This window comes from Mya arenaria, chromosome 16 (genome assembly GCF_026914265.1).
Source record: "Mya arenaria isolate MELC-2E11 chromosome 16, ASM2691426v1".
Classification (NCBI taxonomy): domain Eukaryota; kingdom Metazoa; phylum Mollusca; class Bivalvia; order Myida; family Myidae; genus Mya; species Mya arenaria.
Genome location: NC_069137.1, coordinates 1,495,528 through 1,518,932, shown reverse-complemented (window position 1 = coordinate 1,518,932; position 23,405 = coordinate 1,495,528). Strand labels below are relative to the sequence as shown.

The 23,405-nt window shown below is 33.1% G+C and overlaps 2 protein-coding genes across 2 annotated transcripts in view; one reads left to right on the top strand and one right to left on the bottom strand.

The window, feature by feature from the left end:
- LOC128222038 (alpha-mannosidase 2x-like) overlaps positions 1-22,639 on the top strand; it is a 36,365-nt gene extending 13,726 nt beyond the window's left edge. Inside the window, exons 12-26 of the mRNA XM_052930791.1 lie at positions 104-194; positions 6,792-6,994; positions 7,626-7,811; positions 8,022-8,142; positions 8,686-8,762; positions 9,383-9,548; positions 10,211-10,347; positions 11,167-11,263; positions 11,716-11,841; positions 12,758-12,872; positions 13,607-13,743; positions 15,410-15,551; positions 16,570-16,703; positions 17,828-18,139; positions 18,770-22,639. Of these exons, the coding sequence (XP_052786751.1) occupies positions 104-194; positions 6,792-6,994; positions 7,626-7,811; positions 8,022-8,142; positions 8,686-8,762; positions 9,383-9,548; positions 10,211-10,347; positions 11,167-11,263; positions 11,716-11,841; positions 12,758-12,872; positions 13,607-13,743; positions 15,410-15,551; positions 16,570-16,703; positions 17,828-18,139; positions 18,770-18,922 (2,197 nt within the window). The 3' untranslated portion in view covers positions 18,923-22,639. The remainder of the gene's footprint in view (positions 1-103; positions 195-6,791; positions 6,995-7,625; positions 7,812-8,021; positions 8,143-8,685; positions 8,763-9,382; positions 9,549-10,210; positions 10,348-11,166; positions 11,264-11,715; positions 11,842-12,757; positions 12,873-13,606; positions 13,744-15,409; positions 15,552-16,569; positions 16,704-17,827; positions 18,140-18,769) is intronic.
- Positions 1,191-4,054, bottom strand: LOC128222039 (uncharacterized). Its single transcript, XM_052930792.1, has 2 exons — positions 3,916-4,054; positions 1,191-3,487 (listed from the first exon to the last, which is right to left on the bottom strand). Exon 2 carries the CDS (start codon positions 3,479-3,481, stop codon positions 2,606-2,608), a length of 876 nt encoding a protein of 291 aa, XP_052786752.1. The 5' UTR covers positions 3,482-3,487; positions 3,916-4,054; the 3' UTR covers positions 1,191-2,605.
- Positions 22,640-23,405: the final 766 nt, after the last annotated feature.

Genomic DNA, 23,405 nt, shown 5'->3' with positions numbered 1-23,405 from the left:
AATGTTATTTATGATACAAATAAGCGTACGACAAAACAAGCATTTTTTTTACTTCCTTCTGCTAGATTTTGATGAAAGAAAATCGATCAATTTCCTTTTCCAGGTATGACAAGGCGGACGAATGGGACCTTCAATATGTGAACTATCAGAAGATCTTTGACTACCTTCAACAACACCCTGAACTTGGTGTAGAGGTATTCTTTAATTACATACATACTGTTTAGCTCGGTTTTTTCATCGAATAGCAGTGTTATAGTAATTGTCGAAGTTCAAATACTTGAACCTGGCAATTACTCAAGACATTTAAAATATTGAATTGAAGCATATAAACATGAAACTAGAGACAATATGCTAATTTATAGCAAAACCCATAACTCTTGCTTTATTGATTTTATAGTTAGATCCCTTTTTATACAATGAGTGTTGCATTTACTCTGTGGCGGTCTTATTATCAGTGTGACTGTGTATACCATGTGATAAATTACGTCATATTACGTGATATTTTGCTTCGAATGAGGACTTTAAACAAAGATAACTTTCCCTTTTCTTCACCATTTTAAATGAAACATAGCGCAGTCTACACCTCTTACGGAGCCACGCCTTCGGTCTTTACCAGAGTTTGATCGAGAGTTTAGTTTCTTAAAACACTTCGACAAACCTTTTCACAATACGGCCGTCTGACGGAGCACTGTCAAAACATTAGTTTGGAAACAGGTTTGTCAAAGTGTTTGGTGAAACTAATCACCTTATCAAACTCCAGTAATAAAACGAAGGCGGGGCTTTTTAAACGGCGTAGACTGCTCTTTGTTTCATTTAAAATGGTGTAGTAAAAGAAAAGTTATCTTTGATTTAAGTCTTCATTTTAAGCAAAATATTGCCTTCCGAAGTAGCATAATTATATGACGTAATTTATCACGTGGTATACACACACTGATTATATTATTTAAGAAAAAGTGACAGTAAGTAAGTTCTCAGTGACATAACAACTAGCAAATTTCACAATTAATCTGATCATATTAATCTCTTTTTAAAATGTAATTGTTGAAAGTAAATGTCAGCATTTTTGTTGGCAGCGGTGTATAAAGTATTTCTCCAAAATGCTGCCAGGTATTTTGATAATTAAGTGAGATTTGGTGCTCTTGTTGACGAGATAAGTTGGTGTTTGCATTTGTCAAATATAAGTCAATATATGTAGCTAATAAGTTTTATTGATCAAATAATTCATCATCAATTTAGTCCAACATAACCTTATAACATTTTGACAGTCAATTTTACAAAATTGAAATGAATCCAAGAAAAACAAGCTACAGTCTAAATCTATTGGCTTGATATTGCTTGGGTTTATTTCCTCGATGGCTGAAACTGGATATACTCTGTGTAACAGTGTTCTCATTAAGAACCGGCTGCCGGCCAAAATGGACAGTTCAAATGGCAATAGGGCCGATTCAAATTTGGAAAACTAAATGAATTTTCAGTAGAATAAGTAGAAGCTGGTCGGTTACTTTACTATTTGAGACGGTTCAACCGAAACTTATTGAGAACCCTGTGTAAGCATTTCCTCTTGGATCAATATTCGCTAGGATCATAGTATTTTGGCCAGTCCCTGGGATATCAAACCAACAGGTTTCGACTATAATATTTACTCTATTTAATAGTATCTAATTCTATAGTTTTCTCTCTTTGAAAAACATGTAAAATATTTCTTTCACTCCTTACCCAAACAATTATTTTTTATAACATGGTATCACATGTTATACAACCAAAAGGAATTTTCTAATATTACGTAATGGCTCAAATTATGCCATCCCCCTACAGAAGCAAAATTACCCTTGTCATGTTCAAATTAGCAAAAAAAGACACCCACGTATACACTATTTAAATAATTGCCTCCCCCCCCCCAAAGTTTGATATCCACGTAGTATTTTCATTGTTTGTCTACACAAAATATTCCATTTGGAACAGTGACAAGAACAATGAGTGTAACTGTTCTATAATAACACCTACCTAGGCTTATTAATTCATTGCTACTCACTGACACCACATGGTAATTATTGAACATTGTCCTTAACAACAGGGAACAAAACAGTTACATCACCTGCAACACTTGTGATTTAAATTAGAAAACAACTCTGGCCTTAAGTTTTGCCTGTCGTCATGTATAAGATCTTGCCTCCAACATGAATGACACAATGCCATTGGTCAAGGACAGACAGGTCATGCAGTGACCCCATATTTTTCCAAATTAGGTCACTTCTGTTTATATCGTACCAAAATGGCGTCTTTTTCTGATTACAATGAATTAAAGGAACATTTATCAATTTCAACATGTTGTTAATCTGATATAATATATATTACAGGATTAGTAAGGGACTTCAAATTGGATAAACAGGGGCGCAGGAAACCATATATGATTTCCTTTGCCCTGTATATTACATATTTCATCACCAACTAGCCCCGTAACTTAAAATATTTATCATATTTCCTTCCACTTTCTTTTACACTCATAAAATATCTGTATCCATGCCTCTGTAAAGCATACCTAATTTTAGTTTTTCAGAGTTTAAAGTTATGCCTTGTAATATTATATCAATGCTTTCGAAAAGCATTACTTACTTTTGTTCAATAGTATGTTTTGCAACTCCTCAAGAGTTATATGAGGGTGATCTCTTACTATCTGAGCCAGTTCATATTTCTCATCCAAAAACTTTACGAGAGCCTTCAAGTCCTTGTGATCCTTAAACATCTCTAGGAAACTCTCTTCTGATGTTCGGCACTTTCTTCGGAGTGGTTTACAACTTTTCTTCTCTCTTGGTGGACTTTGATCCTCTCTTCCTAGACTTCGTTCCTCTCTTCGTAGACTTTCTTTTTCACTTCCTAGACCTCGTTTCTCTCTTCTAACATCTCTCTTTTGTGCTCTAATACTTTGCTTTTCTGTTCTACGTTTAGCAATAGCCTCTCCAGCTTCTAAATCTTGATGCTCAACTTTCCTCTCTCTTCTTAATGCATTCCTCTTTTGTTTCCAAAATTTATGGACAAACTTTTTTTCTTTTCTCTCCTTACCATTTTCACCTGTTTGCACATGATCCATTTCTTTTTCAAGTTCTCTCACTTGTCTTCTTCTTTCATTGCTGTCTTTTTCCACCACTTGCACATTTTTTTTCCTTTCTTGTTTTTCATTGTAATTTCGAACTGCTTGTTCAATATCATTGTTTGTATCAGTGTGTTTTTCTTTTTTTCCAACCTTGATTTTTCTTTTTTCGTTATTTTCTTTTCTCTTTTTTCCATTCAATTCTTTCTTTGCTCTCAAAATGTCTCTGTCGGCATTTTTGTCAACAATTCTCTTTCCAGTTTCTTTGATGTCTCCTTGCTTCTGCATTTCACCAGCATTTTCTGTTTCCTTGCCCTGTGGTTTGCCTTGAGTTATTTGAATAATGATGGTTGTTGTCATTAACATCAGTATGAACATGGTTTTGATATCCATTTTTTTCTGAAATTGAAAGAGTATGTTGATCAATATATTTACAGAACCAGCAGATGATGAACATGGTTTTGTCATCCATTTTTTTCTGAAATTGAAAGAGAATGTTAAGCAATATTTACAGTGCCAGCAGATGATACAGTTGAAAACATTTATGATTTTTTTTTGAAAAAAATGTTAATATAATCAACTGTAAATAAATTTGATACATGCTACATCCATTCGGAGCTGAACTGTTACTGCATTTCAAATGTAGTAATGCAACATTTTAATTATAACTTCTAACCATTAAACTTTTAGTTAAAAATTAAACAATGATGACGCCAAGAACATTTAGCCTTATGTTACAAGTTTTATTGAATATTAATGAAGTTTAATTGAAAAAAATAACATTTCTCAGTGAAGTTTTTAAAGTACTAAAAAGATGTCTTAAATACCTGGATTTACTTTGATATCCTTCTTGGCAAATAACTAACAAACTGGTCCTTTATCCACTGGTTTTAAGCTGTTTTTGTCTATTCATCTGTATGATTATTATAGCTGGTAACATATTGTCTATGATGATATAACTAATTTGCATAAAAGTTATATTGAGTAATGATTATTGATGAATGTATTTCACATATTGCATTGATAATATCACAACTGTTGTGCAGAGCATTTTGATGTTTTTATTAGAAAATTTTGATAGGAGTTTCTGGCTTTAGTATTAGTTGTCATTGCCTTTGAATACTTCAAGTGTTTGCACCCATGTCTCTTCCAATTGAATCGCTGAAGTTGAGACAACTTCTGACAAAAATGACATTTAACCATTAATTGTTCAGTAATAGTTAATGACTTCTTCGTTATGGTTTGTATAACCATTGAAAATTTCTACAGTAATAGTTAATGAGTTTAACATTTGCTGCTTATGATTTGTACAATAATGGTTAATGATTTGTACAGTAACTGTTAATGATTTGTACAGTAACAGTTAATGATTTGTACAGTAACTGTTAATGATTTGTACAGTAACAGTTAATGACTTGTACAGTAACTGTTAATGATTTGTACAGTAACTGTTAATGATTTGTACAGTAACTGATAATGATTTGTACAGTAACTGTTAATGATTTGTACAGTAACTGTTAATGATTTGTACAGTAACTGTTAATGATTTGTACAGTAACTGTTAATGGTTAGAACAGTAACTGTAAATGACTTGTATAGTAACAGTTAATGATTTGTACAGTAACTGTTAATGATTTGTACAGTAACAGGTAATGATTTGTACAGTAACTGTTAATGATTTGTACAGTAACTCTTAATGACTTGTACAGTAACTGTTAATGGTTAGAACAGTAACTGTAAATGACTTGTACAGTAACAGTTAAGGATTTGTACAGTAACTGATAATGATTTGTACAGTAACTGTTAATGATATGTACAGTAACTGTTAATGATTTGTACAGTAACAGTTAAGGATTTGTACAGTAACTGTTAATGAGTTGTACAGTAACTGTTAATGATTTGATTTGTACAGTAACTGTTAATGAGTTGTACAGTAACTGTTAATGATTTGTACAGTAACTGTTAATGATTTGTACAGTAACTGTTAATGATTTGTACAGTAACAGTTAAGGATTTGTACAGTAACTGATAATGATTTGTACAGTAACTGTTAATGATTTGTACAGTAACTGTTAATGATTTGTACAGTAACTGTTAATGATTTGTACAGTAACTGTTAATGATTTGTACAGTAACAGTTAAGGATTTGTACAGTAACTGTTAATGATTTGTACAGTAACTGTTAATGATTTGTACAGTAACAGTTAAGGATTTGTACAGTAACTGTTAATGATTTGTACAGTAACAGTTAAGGATTTGTACAGTAACAGTTAATGATTTGTACAGTAACAGTTAAGGATTTGTACAGTAACTGATAATGATTTGTACAGTAACTGTTAATGATTTGTACAGTAACTGTTAATGACTTGTACAGTAACAGTTAATGACTTGTACAGTAACTGTTAATGGTTAGAACAGTAACTGTAAATGAATTGTACAGTAACTGTTAATGAATTGTACAGTAACTGTTAATGATTTGTACAGTAACAGTTAATGATTTGTACAGTAACAGTTAATGATTTGTACAGTAGCTGGTAATGATTTGTACAGTAACTGTTAATGATTTGTACAGTAATTGTTAATGATTTGTACAGTAACAGTTAATGATTTGTACAGTAACAGTTAATGACTTGTACAGTAACTGTTAATGATTTGTACAGTAACAGTTAAGGATTTGTACAGTAACAGTTAATGATTTGTACAGTAACAGTTAAGGATTTGTACAGTAACAGTTAATGATTTGTACAGTAACTGTTAATGAATTGTACAGTAACAGTTAATGATTTGTACAGTAACTGTAAATGACTTGTACAGTAACTGTTAATGATTTGTACAGTAAGGATTTGTACAGTAACAGTTAATGATTTGTACAGTAACAGTTAATGACTTGTACAGTAACTGTTAATGATTTGTACAGTAACAGTTAAGGATTTGTACAGTAACTGTTAATGAGTTGTACAGTAACTGTTAATGATTTGTACAGTAACTGTTAATGAATTGTACAGTAACTGATAATGATTTGTACAGTAACTGATAATGATTTGTACAGTAACTGTTAATGATTTGTACAGTAACAGTTAATGATTTGTACAGTAACTGTAAATGACTTGTACAGTAACTGTTAATGATTTGTACAGTAACAGTTAAGGATTTGTACAGTAACTGTTAATGATTTGTACAGTAACAGTTAATGACTTGTACAGTAACTGTTAATGATTTGTACAGTAACAGTTAAGGATTTGTACAGTAACTGTTAATGAGTTGTACAGTAACTGTTAATGACTTGTACAGTAACTGTTAATGATTTGTACAGTAACAGTTAAGGATTTGTACAGTAACTGTTAATGACTTGTACAGTAACTGATAATGATTTGTACAGTAACTGTTAATGATTTGTACAGTAACAGTTAATGATTTGTACAGTAACTATAAATGACTTGTACAGTAACTGTTAATGATTTGTACAGTAACAGTTAAGGATTTGTACAGTAACTGTTAATGATTTGTACAGTAACAGTTAAGGATTTGTACAGTAACTGTTAATGATTTGTACAGTAACTGTTAAGGATTTGTACAGTAACTGATAATGATTTGTACAGTAACTGTTAATGATTTGTACAGTAACAGTTAATGATTTGTACATAGATTTGTACTGTTAACTGTTTCTTTACAAACATAGTGACAAAAGATTTTCTCATTTCAGGCCCAGTTTGGAACTCTCTCAGACTACTTCAAATCCATCTATGAAGAGTCAAAGGTGAAACCAGGAGAAAAGCCGACAGATTTCCCCACCCTTGTCGGGGATTTCTTCACCTACGCTGACAAAGACGACCATTACTGGTCCGGCTATTTCACTTCTAGACCTTTCCAGAAAAATCTGGACAGAGTAATGGAGAGTCATTTGAGGTATTTGTTCTTTTTTAATTGCTGGTAAAGGATGCAGCCACTATGAAAAAAGAAACAATATTCTTTATTTCATGAAAAATGGCAAAACACAATTTCTTTTACAATTTGTATTGAATTTTCTTAAATTTTTCTCAACTGTCTGGTGTATTTTTCGATTTTTCATTATTTAAGATTTGTATTTTATTTCAACTCATCTTTAAAGTTTTACAATCTTAACCACCCCCCCCCCCCCAAAAAAAAAATAAATAAAAAAAATTCACTAATATTTGGTGCAGTTTTCAATTTAAATACCAATTCATGCTTGATTTAAGCTATTATAAGCATAAAGTAAAAATAATAAATATCTGTTTTAGTGTAAAAAGAAGATTGCAAGATATTTCACCTGGTGAGCACTGAAAGAAAATATTGTGTTTGTGGTAAAGCCACTCGTGAAAACATTTGGTCAATCAGTGAAAAATATTGCTATTCTAAACTGAAGCAAAAACAATTGTCCTCTCTGTGTTATTTTTTTTTAGGGCAGCAGAAATATTTTACCCCATGGCACTGCCTGTTTGTTGACAACAGGTGGCAGTCAACAGTTTCCCAGCTACTGTTCTAATAGATAGAAATATTTGGTCTGTATATTTTTCAGGGCTGCGGAAATTATTTTCTCCATGGCATTGACGGTATCTAGGCAACAGAAGGCACTCAACAATTTCCCAGCTACTGTTATGATGGACAGACTGATTCAGGCGCGCAGGAACCTTGGGCTGTTCCAACACCACGATGGAATCACTGGAACAGCCAAGGACTTTGTGGTCGTGGATTACGGAAACAGGTATGCTGCTGAGATAGATAGAAGGAAGTATTCTCCCTAGAATGTTACTTAAAGCTGCACTCTCACAGATTCTGCCTTCTGAAGTCGCTGTAGGATATGAAACTTGTGATCAAATATTCAAGATATCATTCTTCTGTTTTAGGCTTCTGAAGTCGCTGTAGGATATGAAACATGTGATCAAATATTCAAGATATCATTCTTCTGTTTTAGGCTTCTGAAGTCGCTGGAGGATACGAAACATGTGATCAAGGACTGTGCCACATATCTGAGTCTCGCCGGCAAGGAAAACTTCCGGATGGGTAGTAATGAACAGCCGGCTTTGTTTGATATTGTAAGTATTAAGTTGGTTGGCCAGATAGAAACTTCTCCAGTGTTTTATGGGTCATTGAAATTTAATCAGGTTGTTTCCACATTTTGTAGCTGGTCTGTCTTTCAAAGATACCTTTACTTGAGTTAGATTGTGATTGCCTTGGTGTCGTTGTCATCTTTGCCAGCATTCATTCAAGTTATACTGATTTTAAACATTGGCTGAACTGTTTATTTATTCCCACCTGGCACGAGGTATGAATAACCGAATGCATAAAATGTATAAATGTATTGTATTATAATTCTGTTGCAATTATTCGATGAAATGATTTTAATTCCTGATTGGAATATAATTATGTTTTAATGTAAACTATCTTAAAACTTTTTATCATAATGTTCATCTTGTGAAAACCAAAAGTAATTATTAGGTGTTGGCTACACCACTGATAAAGTAAAGCTTTTTGATCTGACTCGGTGAAAATATATTACGATCTTACACTGAAACAAACAATTTTCCTGTATATTTTTTAGAAAATAGCCTAAATTTGTTTTTTATATTCCCACTTAGGATGAGACGAGAGAAGCACATGATGCCTTGCCCGTGCCCAAGGTCATTGATGTCGGAGAAGAAGGGGACGACTCAAGGTATGTCTGACTCTAACTTCAGGGTGGAGCAAAACAGACTTCACTCTTTCTAATTCTGTATGGAGTTCCATCTTTTTTTCTATAAGCCCTCATATTCATGTTTATTTTATTATCAATTAACATGTGCCCAAAGTTCTTGCTCAGAGCCCTAGTGTTAATGTTAGCGATTGTGATTTTTACCCTTCCTATTATAGTGTTCTGCAGTTGTGACATGAAATGGGGAGAGGGCGGGGACAATTTTCTTTAAAAATAATCTAACATTCTTAATAAAAGGGTTAACAGTCAAGGAATCAATCATGGATATTTTTCTACTATTTGAAACTTACAATGTTTTCCCTTTATAACTTAAAAAAACAGGTCACAACTTCATTCGTGTTCTTTAAGAGAGACCAGGTAGTCTGTATACATGTATTATCACCACGCATTATGAATCGAGATAAATAAAAAAATTCAGACTGGTGTTGCTGTACAAATTAGAGTTCATGAAAATCACTTCTTTAAAGAGACCTCATCATAAAATCTCATCACTTTTTCAGACTGGTATCACTGTACAAATTAAGAGTTCATGAAAATCTCTGCTTTAAAGAGACCTCATCATAAAATCTCATCATTTTTTTCAGACTGGTTTTGCTTTACAACTCACTAGCCCACGAGAGAGACCAGGTTGTCAGCATACATGTGTCATCGCCACATGTCATGGTTCAAGATGAAAACAACAAGCCAGTGCTTGCCCAGGTTGCGCCTGTCTGGGAAAAAGATGATATAATAGCGGAGAATGTGTACAAGGTATGTTGGATATTAGGTAACGCATACTGATCTGCAGAACAAAGTATTGTTTTGTATGTTGATGGTGTCAAGCATTGTTGAGATTGCGTGTTTAGTGTGTTTTTTTTGTAGGCATATTAAAATCACACCATCCATCCCCCGGTCTGCTTTTCAGTGTCTTGACTGTTAGTTTTTTATGCAGGGAGGGATTTTAAAATTACTTGTTAATCATGGATTAAACTTGTTTAGACAAACAAATATTCCCTGAATACAAAAATACCCCATGTCATATAAATTTAAAAAAATACTATTTTTTGAATACATGATTTTACAATATTACCTCCCCTGGATTCAGGTTTCATTCTAAGTTATTGTTCCTGGATTGGCAATTACAAATAAACATTCCAATATGTTGTTCAAATGGCAACCAGAATTCTAGATTCCATATTGATGTACTGGTTGTTACCTTCCCTCCATTTTCTTACATTACATTTAACAATATTATCTCCCCTGATTTAAGGTCTCATTTTTAGTTACCATTCCTGGATTGGCAATGAGGAAAAACACTAGACCTGTAGCAGAGACTGCAATTAGCATGCCAATCTTCTTATTGATCGACTGTTAGTTATCTCCCCTCCATTTTCTTACAACATATTTAACAATATTATCTCCCCTGATTTCAGGTCTCATTTAGAGTAACCATCCCTGGACTGGCAATTAGCAAATACATGGTTAAACGTGTGGCAGAGACCTCAAACAGCAACACCATTCCTGTATCCATCTTGGTTCTAAATGTTCAGTCAGATGCACCAATTGAGCGGTAAGCTTTTATGAAGAATCGAGACTTTGCTTACTGGATTGAAATATCTGTATTTAACACTCATATTTTGAATTGTAAACAGTATTTTATTAAGTGAAACTTTTATTCTTACGATTGATTTTATTGGCTCGATATTGCTGGGCTCGGTTTCCTCATTGGCTCAAACTTGATGTAAAACTATTTTGTAAGCATTCCCGCTTGGCTTGATATTCCCTAGACCCGATGTATTTTGCCAGTCCTTTGGATATTGAGTTTACAGTTTTTAACTATATGTATTATGAAAATTAGACTTTCTACAACTTGCTATAAAACTCATCCCCAAAATTCACAACCATGGTTTAGGTGTGATTTATAGCAAAAATACTCTAAGTGACATCTATTCTTCAATAACAGTTTGACCTCGAGAGTGATTCTATAAGCTGTCAGCTTTCGTTACAAATCAGCTAAAAGAAATTAGTTTAAACTAACAATTTGCATCAAATGCAATAGACGTTTTGAGTTTTTAAAGCCAAATTTTGATTCACATATATGCCTATGTTAAGTGAAGTTATTGGATAATTGCTAAAGTAATTGTAATATCAATTTCAATATAGAAAATGTCTGTCATATCAGTAGCCTGTTTTCTACTAGTTCATTTTGTGCATCATATAGAGGATAATTGTTTGTTTTAGGAATTGAGAGTACGCTACAATTTCAAAACAGTGAAAAAAATCAAAATGTAATTACATTGTTTGAAATAGTGAAATATGATTTTCATTTCAATTATAAATCTCTATTACTCCCCAGGAAGCATATAATAAATAATTTTATCATTTCCAGGGCACCCTTTTCCATACAGAAAACAGAGGCCCGAGACTTTACCCTGGAGAACCCTTACATGAAGGCCACCTTTAGGGGAGCTAATGGTTTATTGAATGTAAGTATGTGGTGTGCATTGAAGCCGTGTATAAGCAACCTCATTTTGCAGAGATATTTTACTATCATCATCAGCTCGTCTGATTTTCAAGTACAGTCAAACCTGTATAAAGTGGCCACCTTTGGGAAATGGTCAAAGTGTCTGCTTAAGACAGGTGGCCACTTCAACCAGGTGTTGTTGTTTTTTAGCCATTCGGGGAGCTGAAATTTGGCCCGATTCCCTCCTCCTGGAAAAGTATATGTGTTTTTCCTCAGCCAATGTTAAAAAATCCTTTTTAAAAAGAAGATGATATTTTTAGCATTGACCTCTAAACAATTGTGTTTATGGCAGAAGGACCATTTTGAAAATAATATACTAGGGTTGGTGGCTTTTATTAGATAGAGTTGGGACCTGAAACATACAATTGATATGCTAGGCCCTTGTATTGGACTATATCACTAACTCGATTTCAGACGGTGGTAACAAAAGAAGATGGGAGTATTCGAAGCACAAAGCTGGACTTTGTCATGTATGGAACGAAGAACCACAATGGTGATCGCAGTGGGGCATATCTCTTCCTGCCTGATGGAAGCTCTAGGGTAAGGCTGAGTCATGTTTTTGTTCATTCCAATTTTGCCTGTATAAACAGGAAAACAAGTTGATGTCTTCACTGTATACATGTAGGAATGACAATTTTCCTCTTTTCAATTGTTTTCCTTTTTTTGGGGCCACAAAACTTCAAAATTTTATTTTTTGCCTTTTATCATATCTAAACAAAGGATTGTATTTCATATAAAGTGTGATGGGATACTTCTATTTATTTACTGGTTTCCTAATTTTTTTACAAATTTGCATTGGCATTCCTGTAAACAGTTCTCTAATCCATCTTACTTTTTGTAATGTAATGCATGAATATATTAACAAACGACTTTTGAAAATAATTGTTCCAATATTGTACCTATTTAAAATTATATACTTTTATTTCCAGGGCGCCAGCTCTTTTTATGTTTAGCTAAGTTATATGTGATTAGTATTCATGTTGGAAAAGAGGTCATTGAGCTTATGTTTCTTGTTAGCATATACCCGACTTGAAATATAGATTCTTGTATCTTGTACTCTTCTATCAAAGCTACAGACAATCATAGACTTTCTAATTATTTGAATAATAAATTGTGACTTACATTTCCACTATGTCATTAAACAAATTAAAATGAATTAAATTACATATAAATGCTAAGTAGTTTTCAAGGGTAGAGTCACTAGATTAACAATTTAAACGATATTGTCCTTTAGGCTATTTACATATCTTTAACTAAACCTTCAACTTTTAATGTTTTTGCAGGGTTATTTTTAACTTATATGTTAAATGTCATAGTAATGAATCTTAAATCCGAATGAAAAGCTCTGCTGAGCTTGTGTTACTGTGTTGTATGTGCTGACTTATAGATGAAATTTACTTGACTTGAATCATGAGGATCTTTGGATATGACTATCACTGTTCATCATCCATTCCAGCCCCTCCCAGACCATACTCCTCCAGTTATTCATGTGGTCAAAGGCCCAGTTGTGTCGGAAGTCCAGGTGTACTTTAACCTCGTCACCCATGTTGTCCGTCTGTATAACTCCTCTGGTAAGTAGCGTGATCTTTTTCTCAGTCAGTCCTTATGTAATCCTCGTTCGCCTTGATCTGACTATTTTTAGGCTTTATCTGACCTTAGTTAACCTTTATCTGACCTAAGTTAACCTTTATCTGACCTAAGTCAACCTTTATCTTACCTTAGTTAACCTTTATCTGACCTTAGTTAACCTTTATCTGACCTAAGTTAACCTTTATCTGACCTACCTTTATTTTACCTTAGTTAACCTTTATCTGACCTTTGTTAGCCTTTATCTGACCATAGTTAGCCTTAATTTCACCAAAATAAACCTTCATTTGACTGAAGTTAGCCTTTATATGTCCAAAGTTATCCTTCCCTAACAGTTCACGATCAATTAACAGGTCAATAACAGTACATTGTATCCTTTGGCCCCCCAAAAAATGGTTTGTTAGGTTAACATACTTTTCAGGGGTAGGTAGGCTTTTTAATTCTTTAATAAGACTTTATGTTAAAATGTTATTGTTGAGAGGAGAGTTGTGTTTAAGTTATTTTCTGTATAAAGCTTCTATTTTTATACCTGACGATAAAACCAGTAGGGTGGGTGCCTATTTTCGTAGATAGGGTCGGGTAACCAGAACCAAATGTATTTTTTCTAGGCCATGGTACTATTCTGGAGATACTTCTCACAAAGAAACACAAACATACAGTGTTGAGATCCATGTATATAAGCTATATTCAGTGATAGCTCAGTCTTGGTTTATTCCAGGTGTTGATGGCATATCCTTAGATATACAGAACATTGTGGACATCCAGTCACAGAGAAATATGGAGGTAGCTGTCCGAATTACAACAGATGTAGAAAATGCGGAGCGAGAATTTTACACAGACCTGAATGGCTTCCATGTAAGTAATAAAAGTATTGTCAATACATATAATTATCTTTTATATGATAATTAATCCATCCTTAGGTAAAAAAAATGGATTGTTCAGGTTTTTACCTTTTTCAAAAACTGTAAGGTTAGGTAGGCTTTTAAAATAACAAACCTTTTTACTTTGTTTTTATGTTTACGCTTTATGTAAGAATATTATAATCATTATTTGATAATGGTGTTATAGTAATATTTTATTTATAGATTTGAAGGTTTTAAAATACATTATTAGGTTTTATTATTATTATCAAAACAGTAGGATGGGTGCCTATTTCATATGCAGGGTCGGGCATTATGAACCATATTTTTCTTTCAGGCCTTACTCCTTTGCTGATTAATTTTCGTAAATTGATAAAATGAACTCTCTGTTTAACTCTGAACTATTTACTTTCATATGTTACCAGTGATTTTTTTGTGCAATTTACTGCCTTTTAAAGGCTGTTTCCTCTTGCGAAAAACTGTCCATTTTTCCCAAAATGTTATAATTTTTTCCCCATTTTAAAAATGCAGATTATGTTAATGAAGAAAAAAGCAATGAATTTCTTGAAATATAAACAAACCCTTGACAAGACTTACTCTTTCACAGCATATTGTATGCATAAAAAGTTAAAACATTTATTTTTGCCATTATATTAGCTGATTAGGATTGATTTGGTATCTTTCCCAATTTGGAAGGCACACGCTGCAAAAATAATTCCGAAAAATAAATCACTTGTTACTATGACAATATAACTCTCCAGGGTCTCTTTATCTGTTGCAAACAGTTACGGTTACACTGTTCTGCAAACCATGGACCAATTGTTCAAAATCTTGTTAATTTTAAAGCTGCACTCTCACAGATTGAACGTTTTGACAACTTTTTTATTTTTTGTCTTGGAACGAGCCAATTTTTGTGAAAATCCATAGAAACCAGTTTTATAACACTCCCTATCAAAAAATCACAGATTTTTATATTTAAGTACAAAAAATGATGTTTAATGCAGTTTTCTTAAACCGTTACCAGTGGTTTACGCCATAAAACATTAATTTTCGAACGGAAATATGAAAATCTACGATCTGATTTTTTGTCAGCAGTCTTATATCATTTGTTTGCAGATACATACTCAAAAATTTGCCCTTTCTAAGACAAAAAATAAAGAAGTTGTAAAAACAGTGAATCTGTGAGAGTGCAGCTTTAACAGCACTGAAACACTTTTCTGTAGCACACTGTCTTTTTGAAAACCTGGCTAAAACTTTTGTTATGGTTTATGACTTGGCCTTAAGCCTTCTATAAGTGACCTCCCCCCATCTGTGTATAGTACACAACTTCTGTGTACTGATGTTAATCTTGATTGCCTAGTACCATTTATCAGATCTCCAATCTGAGCGTTTTGCTGTGCATTTCTGAAAATTGTATTATAGAAATGAACAAAACATCTTGTCTATAAGTTTTTTGTTTTATTACTGTTTCAAATAATAATAATACTATTATTACAATGCTTTAGAATAAGTATAAGAGTAATGTTATATATAATAGCCCATTAATAAGATTTTACCATGATGATGCTTCACAGCTTGGTAATAACAAAGGTGACCATGCATTTAAAGTGAATTTATATATATATGTTATAGAACTTAACTGGTCAATTCTCTATTTTTAGATGCAAAAACATCGCTACTACGACAAACTCACCCTGCAGGGCAATTTTTACCCGATGCCCACCATGGCTTTCATAGAGGACAGTAAACACAGAGTTACTGTTCTTTCTGCTAACTCACTGGGATTCGCCAACACACAACCAGGTAGTAAAGATGTCTTTTAGTTGTAAAACACAGAGTTACCGTCCTTTCTGCTAACTCACTGGGATTCGCCAACACACAACCAAGTAGTAAAGATGTCTTTAAGTTGTAAAACACAGAGTTACCGTCCTTTCTGCGAACTCACTGGGATTCGCCAACACACAACCAGGTAGTAAACATGTCTTTTAGTTGTAAAACACAGAGTTACCGTCCTTTCTGCTAACTTGCTGGGATTTGCAAACACACAACCAGGTAGTAAACATGTCTTTTAGTTGTAAAACACAGAGTTACTGTCCTTTCTGCGAACTCACTGGGATTTGCCAACACACAACCAGGTATGTAACATGTCTTTAAGTTGTAAAACACAGAGTTACCATCCTTTCTGCGAACTCACTGGGATTTGCCAACACACAACCAGGTAGGTAACATGTCTTTTAGTTGTAAAACACAGAGTTACCATCCTTTCTGCTAACTCGCTGGGATTCGCCAACACACATTTTTTACCAGGTAGTAAACAAGTCTTTTAATTGTATAGCACAGAGTAACAGTCCTTTCTAATAGTAAAGCACAGAGTTACTGTCCTTTATAATGGTAAAACACAGAGTTACCATCTTTTCTGTGAACTCCCTGGGATTCACCAACTCATAACCAGGTAGTTATCATGTCTTTACGATTTGACAACTTTTTTATTTTTTGTCTTTGAACGAGCCATTTTCTGCGAACATCCATGGAAACCAGTTATATAAGACTGCTTAGAAAAAATTAGATCACAATTTTTTATATTTAAGATACAAAATCGATGCACTTTTATTAAACTGTTTGTAACAGTTTAAGCCATATAACATTAATTTTCAAACGAAAATATAAAAATCTAGGATCTGATTTTTTGTCAGCAATCTTTTATCATTGGTTTGCAGATATTTATGCAAAATTTGCTCTTTCCAAGACAAAAAAATAAAAAAGTTGTAAAAATGATCAATCTGTGATAGTGCAGCTTTAAACTATTCCACAATGTTTTCAGGTGTGATGGAGGTGATGCTGGATCGAAGATTGAACCAGGATGATAGCCGGGGACTGGGTCAAGGGGTCACTGATAGTAAACAAACGCCCAGTAGATTTAAACTGCTGTTTGAAACCAGGGCCAGTGGAGCGTATGTAAGTATGAATGAAGTTGATTGTCACCCAGGGCCAATTGTATAAAAACTGGATAACTTATCCGCATAGATGTTATGTAGCAGAAATATGAGGATTTCAGTTCACCAGTTCTAGTTCTGAATGTGTCCAAATGTCTATTCTAGAAATACATAAACATGGCTAAGTTTCTCCTCTTACATTTAAAACAGTGGCAATTTTCAATTAAAACAGTGGCAATTTTTAAAAATATGGGAGGGCCAAGGTCAAAAACTTCTTTTGAATAATTGAATATGATTGAAAAGTTGAAGTACAGGGCCAAATTGTAAAAACTGGATAACTTATTCATTGGTTATCTTTTGGTTTGTTTGCACATGTAAGCAAGTTAATTGGTCAACAGTCCTCATTGGATAAAAAATGACCAATCAGTTAACCTTTTGACTTACTTTAACCAAACCGAAGAATTATAATTTTTTATGCAATGGGCTGAAGGTAGATTTTAAATGTTTGAAGCCTGGCCCAAATATCACAAATATACTCAAATCTAATCTCATTCTCATCATTTTACCTCATAAAAGCAAAGCATGATTAATTTTGAAATCTTGCTTGTTTTTATGCTTTTTATAAACATATCTTCTCATAGTGAGATAAAAAGATTTTGTCAATATTTCAAAGAAAACTAATTCTAGAGCAAAAAATATACTTGGAGTATTTTTAAAGAACAAAGAATAGTGCTCAAATACATTTTTGGCTGTAGAATATCTTTCCCTTGGAATTTGACCAAAGGCTTTAATCAGCATATTCTATGATATATTGCACTTTTAAAAGGTGTAAAATACATACATTGTATATGATTTTTGATAAATTTTGATGCTATGTGGTAAAATGAGTTGAGACTGAATTTGAGATTTGACTTAAGTATTTTCGTGATATTGGGGCCACGACTAGCAGACGATACATTTACGTGAGAGAAATAAGGTGTACACATATAAATAAATGATATAAACAAAATCCCTGGATTAACAGGTTTCTCTGTTTTAAGAAAGAAATAGTCAAATTGTTATTTTACAGTAAAAGAACCTTGAGTAGAATTAAACTTCCTTGCTGTAAATTTATGCTTGACATATTTTTTTCTTTTTAACTTTCAGAGCCCCACCAATCCACTCGCATTCCCCTCCCTTCTGGCACATCACACATCCCTACAGCTCATACATCCTGTATTTACCATTCCTGCAAATACTGGGCACCATTCTAAATACCCACAATTCTCAGCCTTCTCCCCATTGGCTACTCAGCTGCCATGTGACACTCACATGGTCAACCTAAGGACCAATCAGAATGCAGATGATGGGAAAGATAGACTGGTACCAAAACATTCTGCTGCATTGTTTCTACATAGACTGGGTTATGACTGCAACTTTGTAAACAAGGGTTTGGCCTGTAGTGAAGGCAGTGGAGAGGTAAGCAAATAATATATTGAACTAATTAGAAATATTGGTCGCAACTCATACTCACATATGGTTACTGGTAACATTATTATGATGCTTCATTTCAATTACTTGAACAAAAGTGTGCTACTTGCGAGGTATGGTGAAAAGAACAGTTTTTTTTGCATATTATCAAAGGGCGTAACCCAACAAAAATTAAATGAGTCTTTCTACTCATCTGAATAACAGCAGTATATCTGAATTGTTATAATAAAAACTGAGTTCATGGCACAAGACAGATGTATCTCCTTTAATTTTATATGAAATTACGCCTGCTTTGCTCTGAATCTTCCAAACCAAGCTTCGTTGTTGTGGTTTTGTTGTCATCTTGTTTATGTTGTTGCAATAGTTGTCTTTTACTTGTGGGGTTTTCCAATAACTTTGAGTTTTGGACATAATGTCAAAGATTGGCCCAAGCTATTCAAATGAACTTTTGTATGTTAACAATACCAGCGTGAACATCTTCACCAAGTCCACTGACTCTTGATCAAATGCCTTTGTAATTATGCTCTCTGGTTAATGGTGTGATATAGTCAAATTGTGTGTTCCTGCTAGCTGTTCTCTTATACACCTGTCAAAATTCGGTTTTACTGTATCTTTCAGGTTGTGTTATCCAACATGTTCAGGAATATGCAGATCACAGTTGCTCAACAAGTGTCCTTGACCTTGATGTATCATGAGGCGGACCTTGACACCACTGGGTCAATCGATCTTGACCCTATGGAAATAGGGTCGTATGTTGTGACATTACAATAAGCTAATCTTCTTCACACTTCTGGGTCAATCCACCTTGACCCCACAGGAATGGGTCATATGTTGTGACATAACAATAAGTCAGTGTGACATTGCAACAAGATGCCTATTCGACCCTGCTGTTATATTGCTGTGACATTGATACAGTTGAAATTGTATTGTAATTTGCGAATTTGCAATAGACACGTTTGAAGACTAATGTTGGTTGGCAATAAATATGCCATACAGATCCAGTAGGAATAAGGAATACACATTGTGTCCCTTGAAGAAAAAAACATTCCAATTTTTATTGTCATTGATACCATGGTAATTGTGTCTTATATGTTTGACCTTGTAACACAGAATGGAATACACTGAGTTCAACTGTGCACCTTGGTAATTGGTTCATAAATTGTTACTATGCAATGTGTTGGTCATATATATAGCTTTTTTATTTCTGAGGTCTGACCTAATGTCACCTAATAGTTAAAAATGAACATTGTATGATACATTATGACTTTGGGGTCAAATGGGTCATGTGCTATTTATGACCTTGACCTGTAATTGCCTTTAATAAAATAAATATATAATTACTGATAGAATATGATCTTAACAGCTTAAAAACATAATATTTTTCAAACCATGCTAGGCTGTAAAGTGGTAAAATAAGTGGATGTAATTAAAGTTGAGTGAGCTATTTTTGGCCTTAACCTGTAATTGGGGTCAGGTTTATTTATATTATTTATTCCATATTTATTATATGGATATTTGTTGATTTTATGTTGATACATAACACTGTGATTTTTCTTGTTTTTTGGGAATTTGAGTTTTTAATATTGTTTGACATTTTTGTCGAATATTAACTTTTGACACAATAATAAAGTTTTAAAATATTAATTTTAGTGGTTGCATTTTAAAGAATTTTATTTATTAAGAATATATTCAACATATAAAATGCTGAAATGCATGTTTTAATAATAGTTGTATTTTATTGGTTGTATTTATGAAAGCATTTTGTATTTTTATGTGAATATTGCGCTCAATTTGTTTTTTCTTTTATGTGTTTGTTTTAATACAGTTAAGTGTTGTTTTTCTGCGGTAGTGAAATTTAGAATAAGGGCTCTGATTTGTGGTTTTTTTTCAACTTGTTTAATACATGTACTTGAATTGTAATTAATTATATTAATTAGTTATCTATTAATTAAATAATAAATACATCTTTAGCTCATTTAAAAAAAAAATAAGGTGGCTTACTACTCCCCCATTATCGTCAGCGACTGGGCTAAGGTGTTAAAGCTATATGGCATTTTCTCTTATAACATAAATACCCTTCATTCAGTTCACTCAATACTTCGCACAGTTGTTCAGGACCATCACACAATGAGGTAACATAACTCCATATTTTCCTAAAGACAAATTATGGCTTCTGCTTGATTTAGAAACCTAGGTTCAAGTTTTAGGGCAAGTTGGGAGTTGTACTAATAGAAGCTTAGGTTAAAGTTTTGGGGCACATTGTGTCAGGTTAAAGTTTTGGGGCACATTGTGTCAGGTTAAAGATTTGGGGCACATTGTGTCAGGTTAAAGTTTTGGGGCACATTGTGTCAGGTTAAAGTTTGAGGGCAAGTTGGGAGTTGTACTAATAACTTGAATACCCTTGATTCAATTGACTTAATACTTCACACAGTTATTAACGACCATCTTACAATTAGGTTACATGACTCCATGTTAACCCTAAATACAAATTATGGCTCTTGGTTGCCTTTTTTTCACTTCTCTACTTGTTTTTTTTTAGTGCTTTAGACATTTTTAACCAGGTTTTCCCAAATTAAATGTTACATCATTATTGTAATCATTTCTAAGACAAAGCAGCGCATAGTTGGGTGTGCTGTCTTATGACAGCTCTTGCTGATAATCATTTCATCTCATTGACGGATAATAGGTTTAAATCGCATCTCTTCAAAAATAGTTCTGCTTTCAAACAAATTTATTGTTTTTTTCAATGGTTGCAATTTAATGCTCTTTACTGGACATTTAAAAAGATGCAGTATTTATTTTATTTTATGGAATGTTTTGTTTCAAATTTATGAGGCTTAAAAAAACTTGTAAACAAGAGATTAAACATTTTATAACAATAATACATTTTATTGATTCAGTGATAGAAATACCTAAAAATCTACAGGACTGTCCATGCATTTAGATGATATCGTTCCGTTTAATATATTTTTACAATACCAAAATAACATTCGGTAAAATAGTATATCAAATAACGGTACTACAAAAAGAAAAATGAACTGTATAGTTTAAAGACTCATAGTTTCAAATCAGGTTCGAATATTGAAAATATAAAACAGTCCCAAATTGGGCATATGCTGCTTTATTTGTTTTCAAATTTTCGAACATAAACTCTAAAATTCGCTCAGGGTCGTGTAGCCCTCATATTTATATAATTCATTAATATTTGCTCATAGCTTTATTGTATTGTTTTCAGCATTATTTATGGTAATTTTTTTATATTCAAGACACATGCTGCATGTTATTTTTTATCAACTGTATTTACTCACTTGGGTATATCTAGGTCAGAGCTTCTGCAAACCGAAAATTTGCCAGTCTGGACCGATATTGACGGAGCCGGGCTGATTTCAGGAACAGAAAATGGATAAAAAATCAGTCTGAAATTTGTTCATTTATTTTTCCTATTTTCGATCCAAAACTGTAATTAAGTCAGTAAAAATTGTAACACACAAACGTGGTTTGTCATTCACACCCCAACAACAGTGACAAGGTCACAGCCATCAGATTACAGGTGTATTGATTTTCATTAATGTTCGGTTCAAATATTTATTATGTGCATGTGTATTTATATGATTTGAATTTCACTCAATTATTAAGTGTATTTAATTAAATTGGAGGAATATATAAATATGTGCTAAGATGTTCATAGACGGATTGTTATGGTTACTCTTGTGTATCTATATTTTGATTTTGAGAGTAAATTAATTTCTCGGGACTGTGTGATTAATTTCATGGGAATATGTGATTTAAAACAGGAAGGGAAATTCACATTTATATTTCAATAATTGACTTTTCACTTCCTGAACACAAAACTTAAGGTTTGCTTGTTTTTCTATATAAATATTATAAACAAGTGTGAAACTGCAGTAAACATTTCTTGTTGTGAAGTCCTTGATTATAATCTTAATATTAAGAATGCTTACTAGTATTATAAACAGGTTTTTTTATTGAAGAAGAGCATTTACATGTATAAAAATTTAGTACCTAGTGAGTTAAATACAGATTAAACAAATCCAGCAGAACAGGCCCCATTTTCTCGAAACTTATTAAGCTTAACAGACTTAAGTCGCTTATTTCAATTAGTCAAAATATATACTTATATTGAATTTTGATAAATGAAAAACGGTGTATTGTAAATATCATCAAGATAATTGCTATCTAAAGTATAAAAACTCTTAAAGAAGTTAATATTACGCAACTTTATGAAAACCAAAAGTAATGAGATTAGCTTAATCCTGTTATAAGGGACTTAAGAAGTTTCCAGAATTAGGGGCCAGGACTTTAAAACAAACATTGGAAAGGCTTTGTTCTAAGAATACATTTTGACTAACATAAAGTTGTCCTCAAATGTCTCTTCATAAACTCTAAATAGTATCTTACTTATTTTAGATTCTTAGATTTTATGCCATGTTTTGTACATGAACATTCACTTACTTAACTCTCCCACACCCCCCACCCCCTCCTCCCCCCTCCCCCCTCCCCCTCCCCCACCCTCCTTCCCAGTAAACTCATGTTTCATGCACTGTTACATGGTTTTATTCCAGACATTTATTTATAAACCTTATAGTGCATGTGTTGTATGTTTGTGGTAAGTGTATGTTCATGTCTACTGGGCTTATCACTGAAGTTTTTCATTTATTTATTTATGTACGGATTCAACAGTTAAACAGTATCATGTTCAATAAGTCCTCATATAAATAATTTATTTTTGTGTTCTTTATGCAAACCATTATTGTTTCAATGATAATGAATTTATTTGTGTATGTGGTGTTTATACGATTGTGTCGCTAGTTCATTGTTGTTTGGCTCCCTGCCTTGTGGCTCTAAGGCGACTATAAATTAATTGCTAGATTTTCATCCCCGCCCAGCCCCTCTTTATTCCCCTACCCCTTTAATATTATTGACTGAAACAAAATGTTAAAAAAGGGTCTGTTATTTGCTTATCTGTCCCGTACTTTCTGGGAACGATGTATATATATTATTCATACGATGTCGATGTATAAAATTTACATGTACAAAAGCTTTAAAAGGAGAATTCTTACGATGGTGTTCGTGCTTCATCTAGAAACACAATTAACACATGTATATGGTCCAATATACAATCAGAAAGAGCATGAACGCAATTCAAGGGCGAAACAGCCATCTAAAAAAAACAATTAAAAAAATAAAATGTCACCACCACCACCTACAGGCTGAAGTCTTTCCACCCAACTTC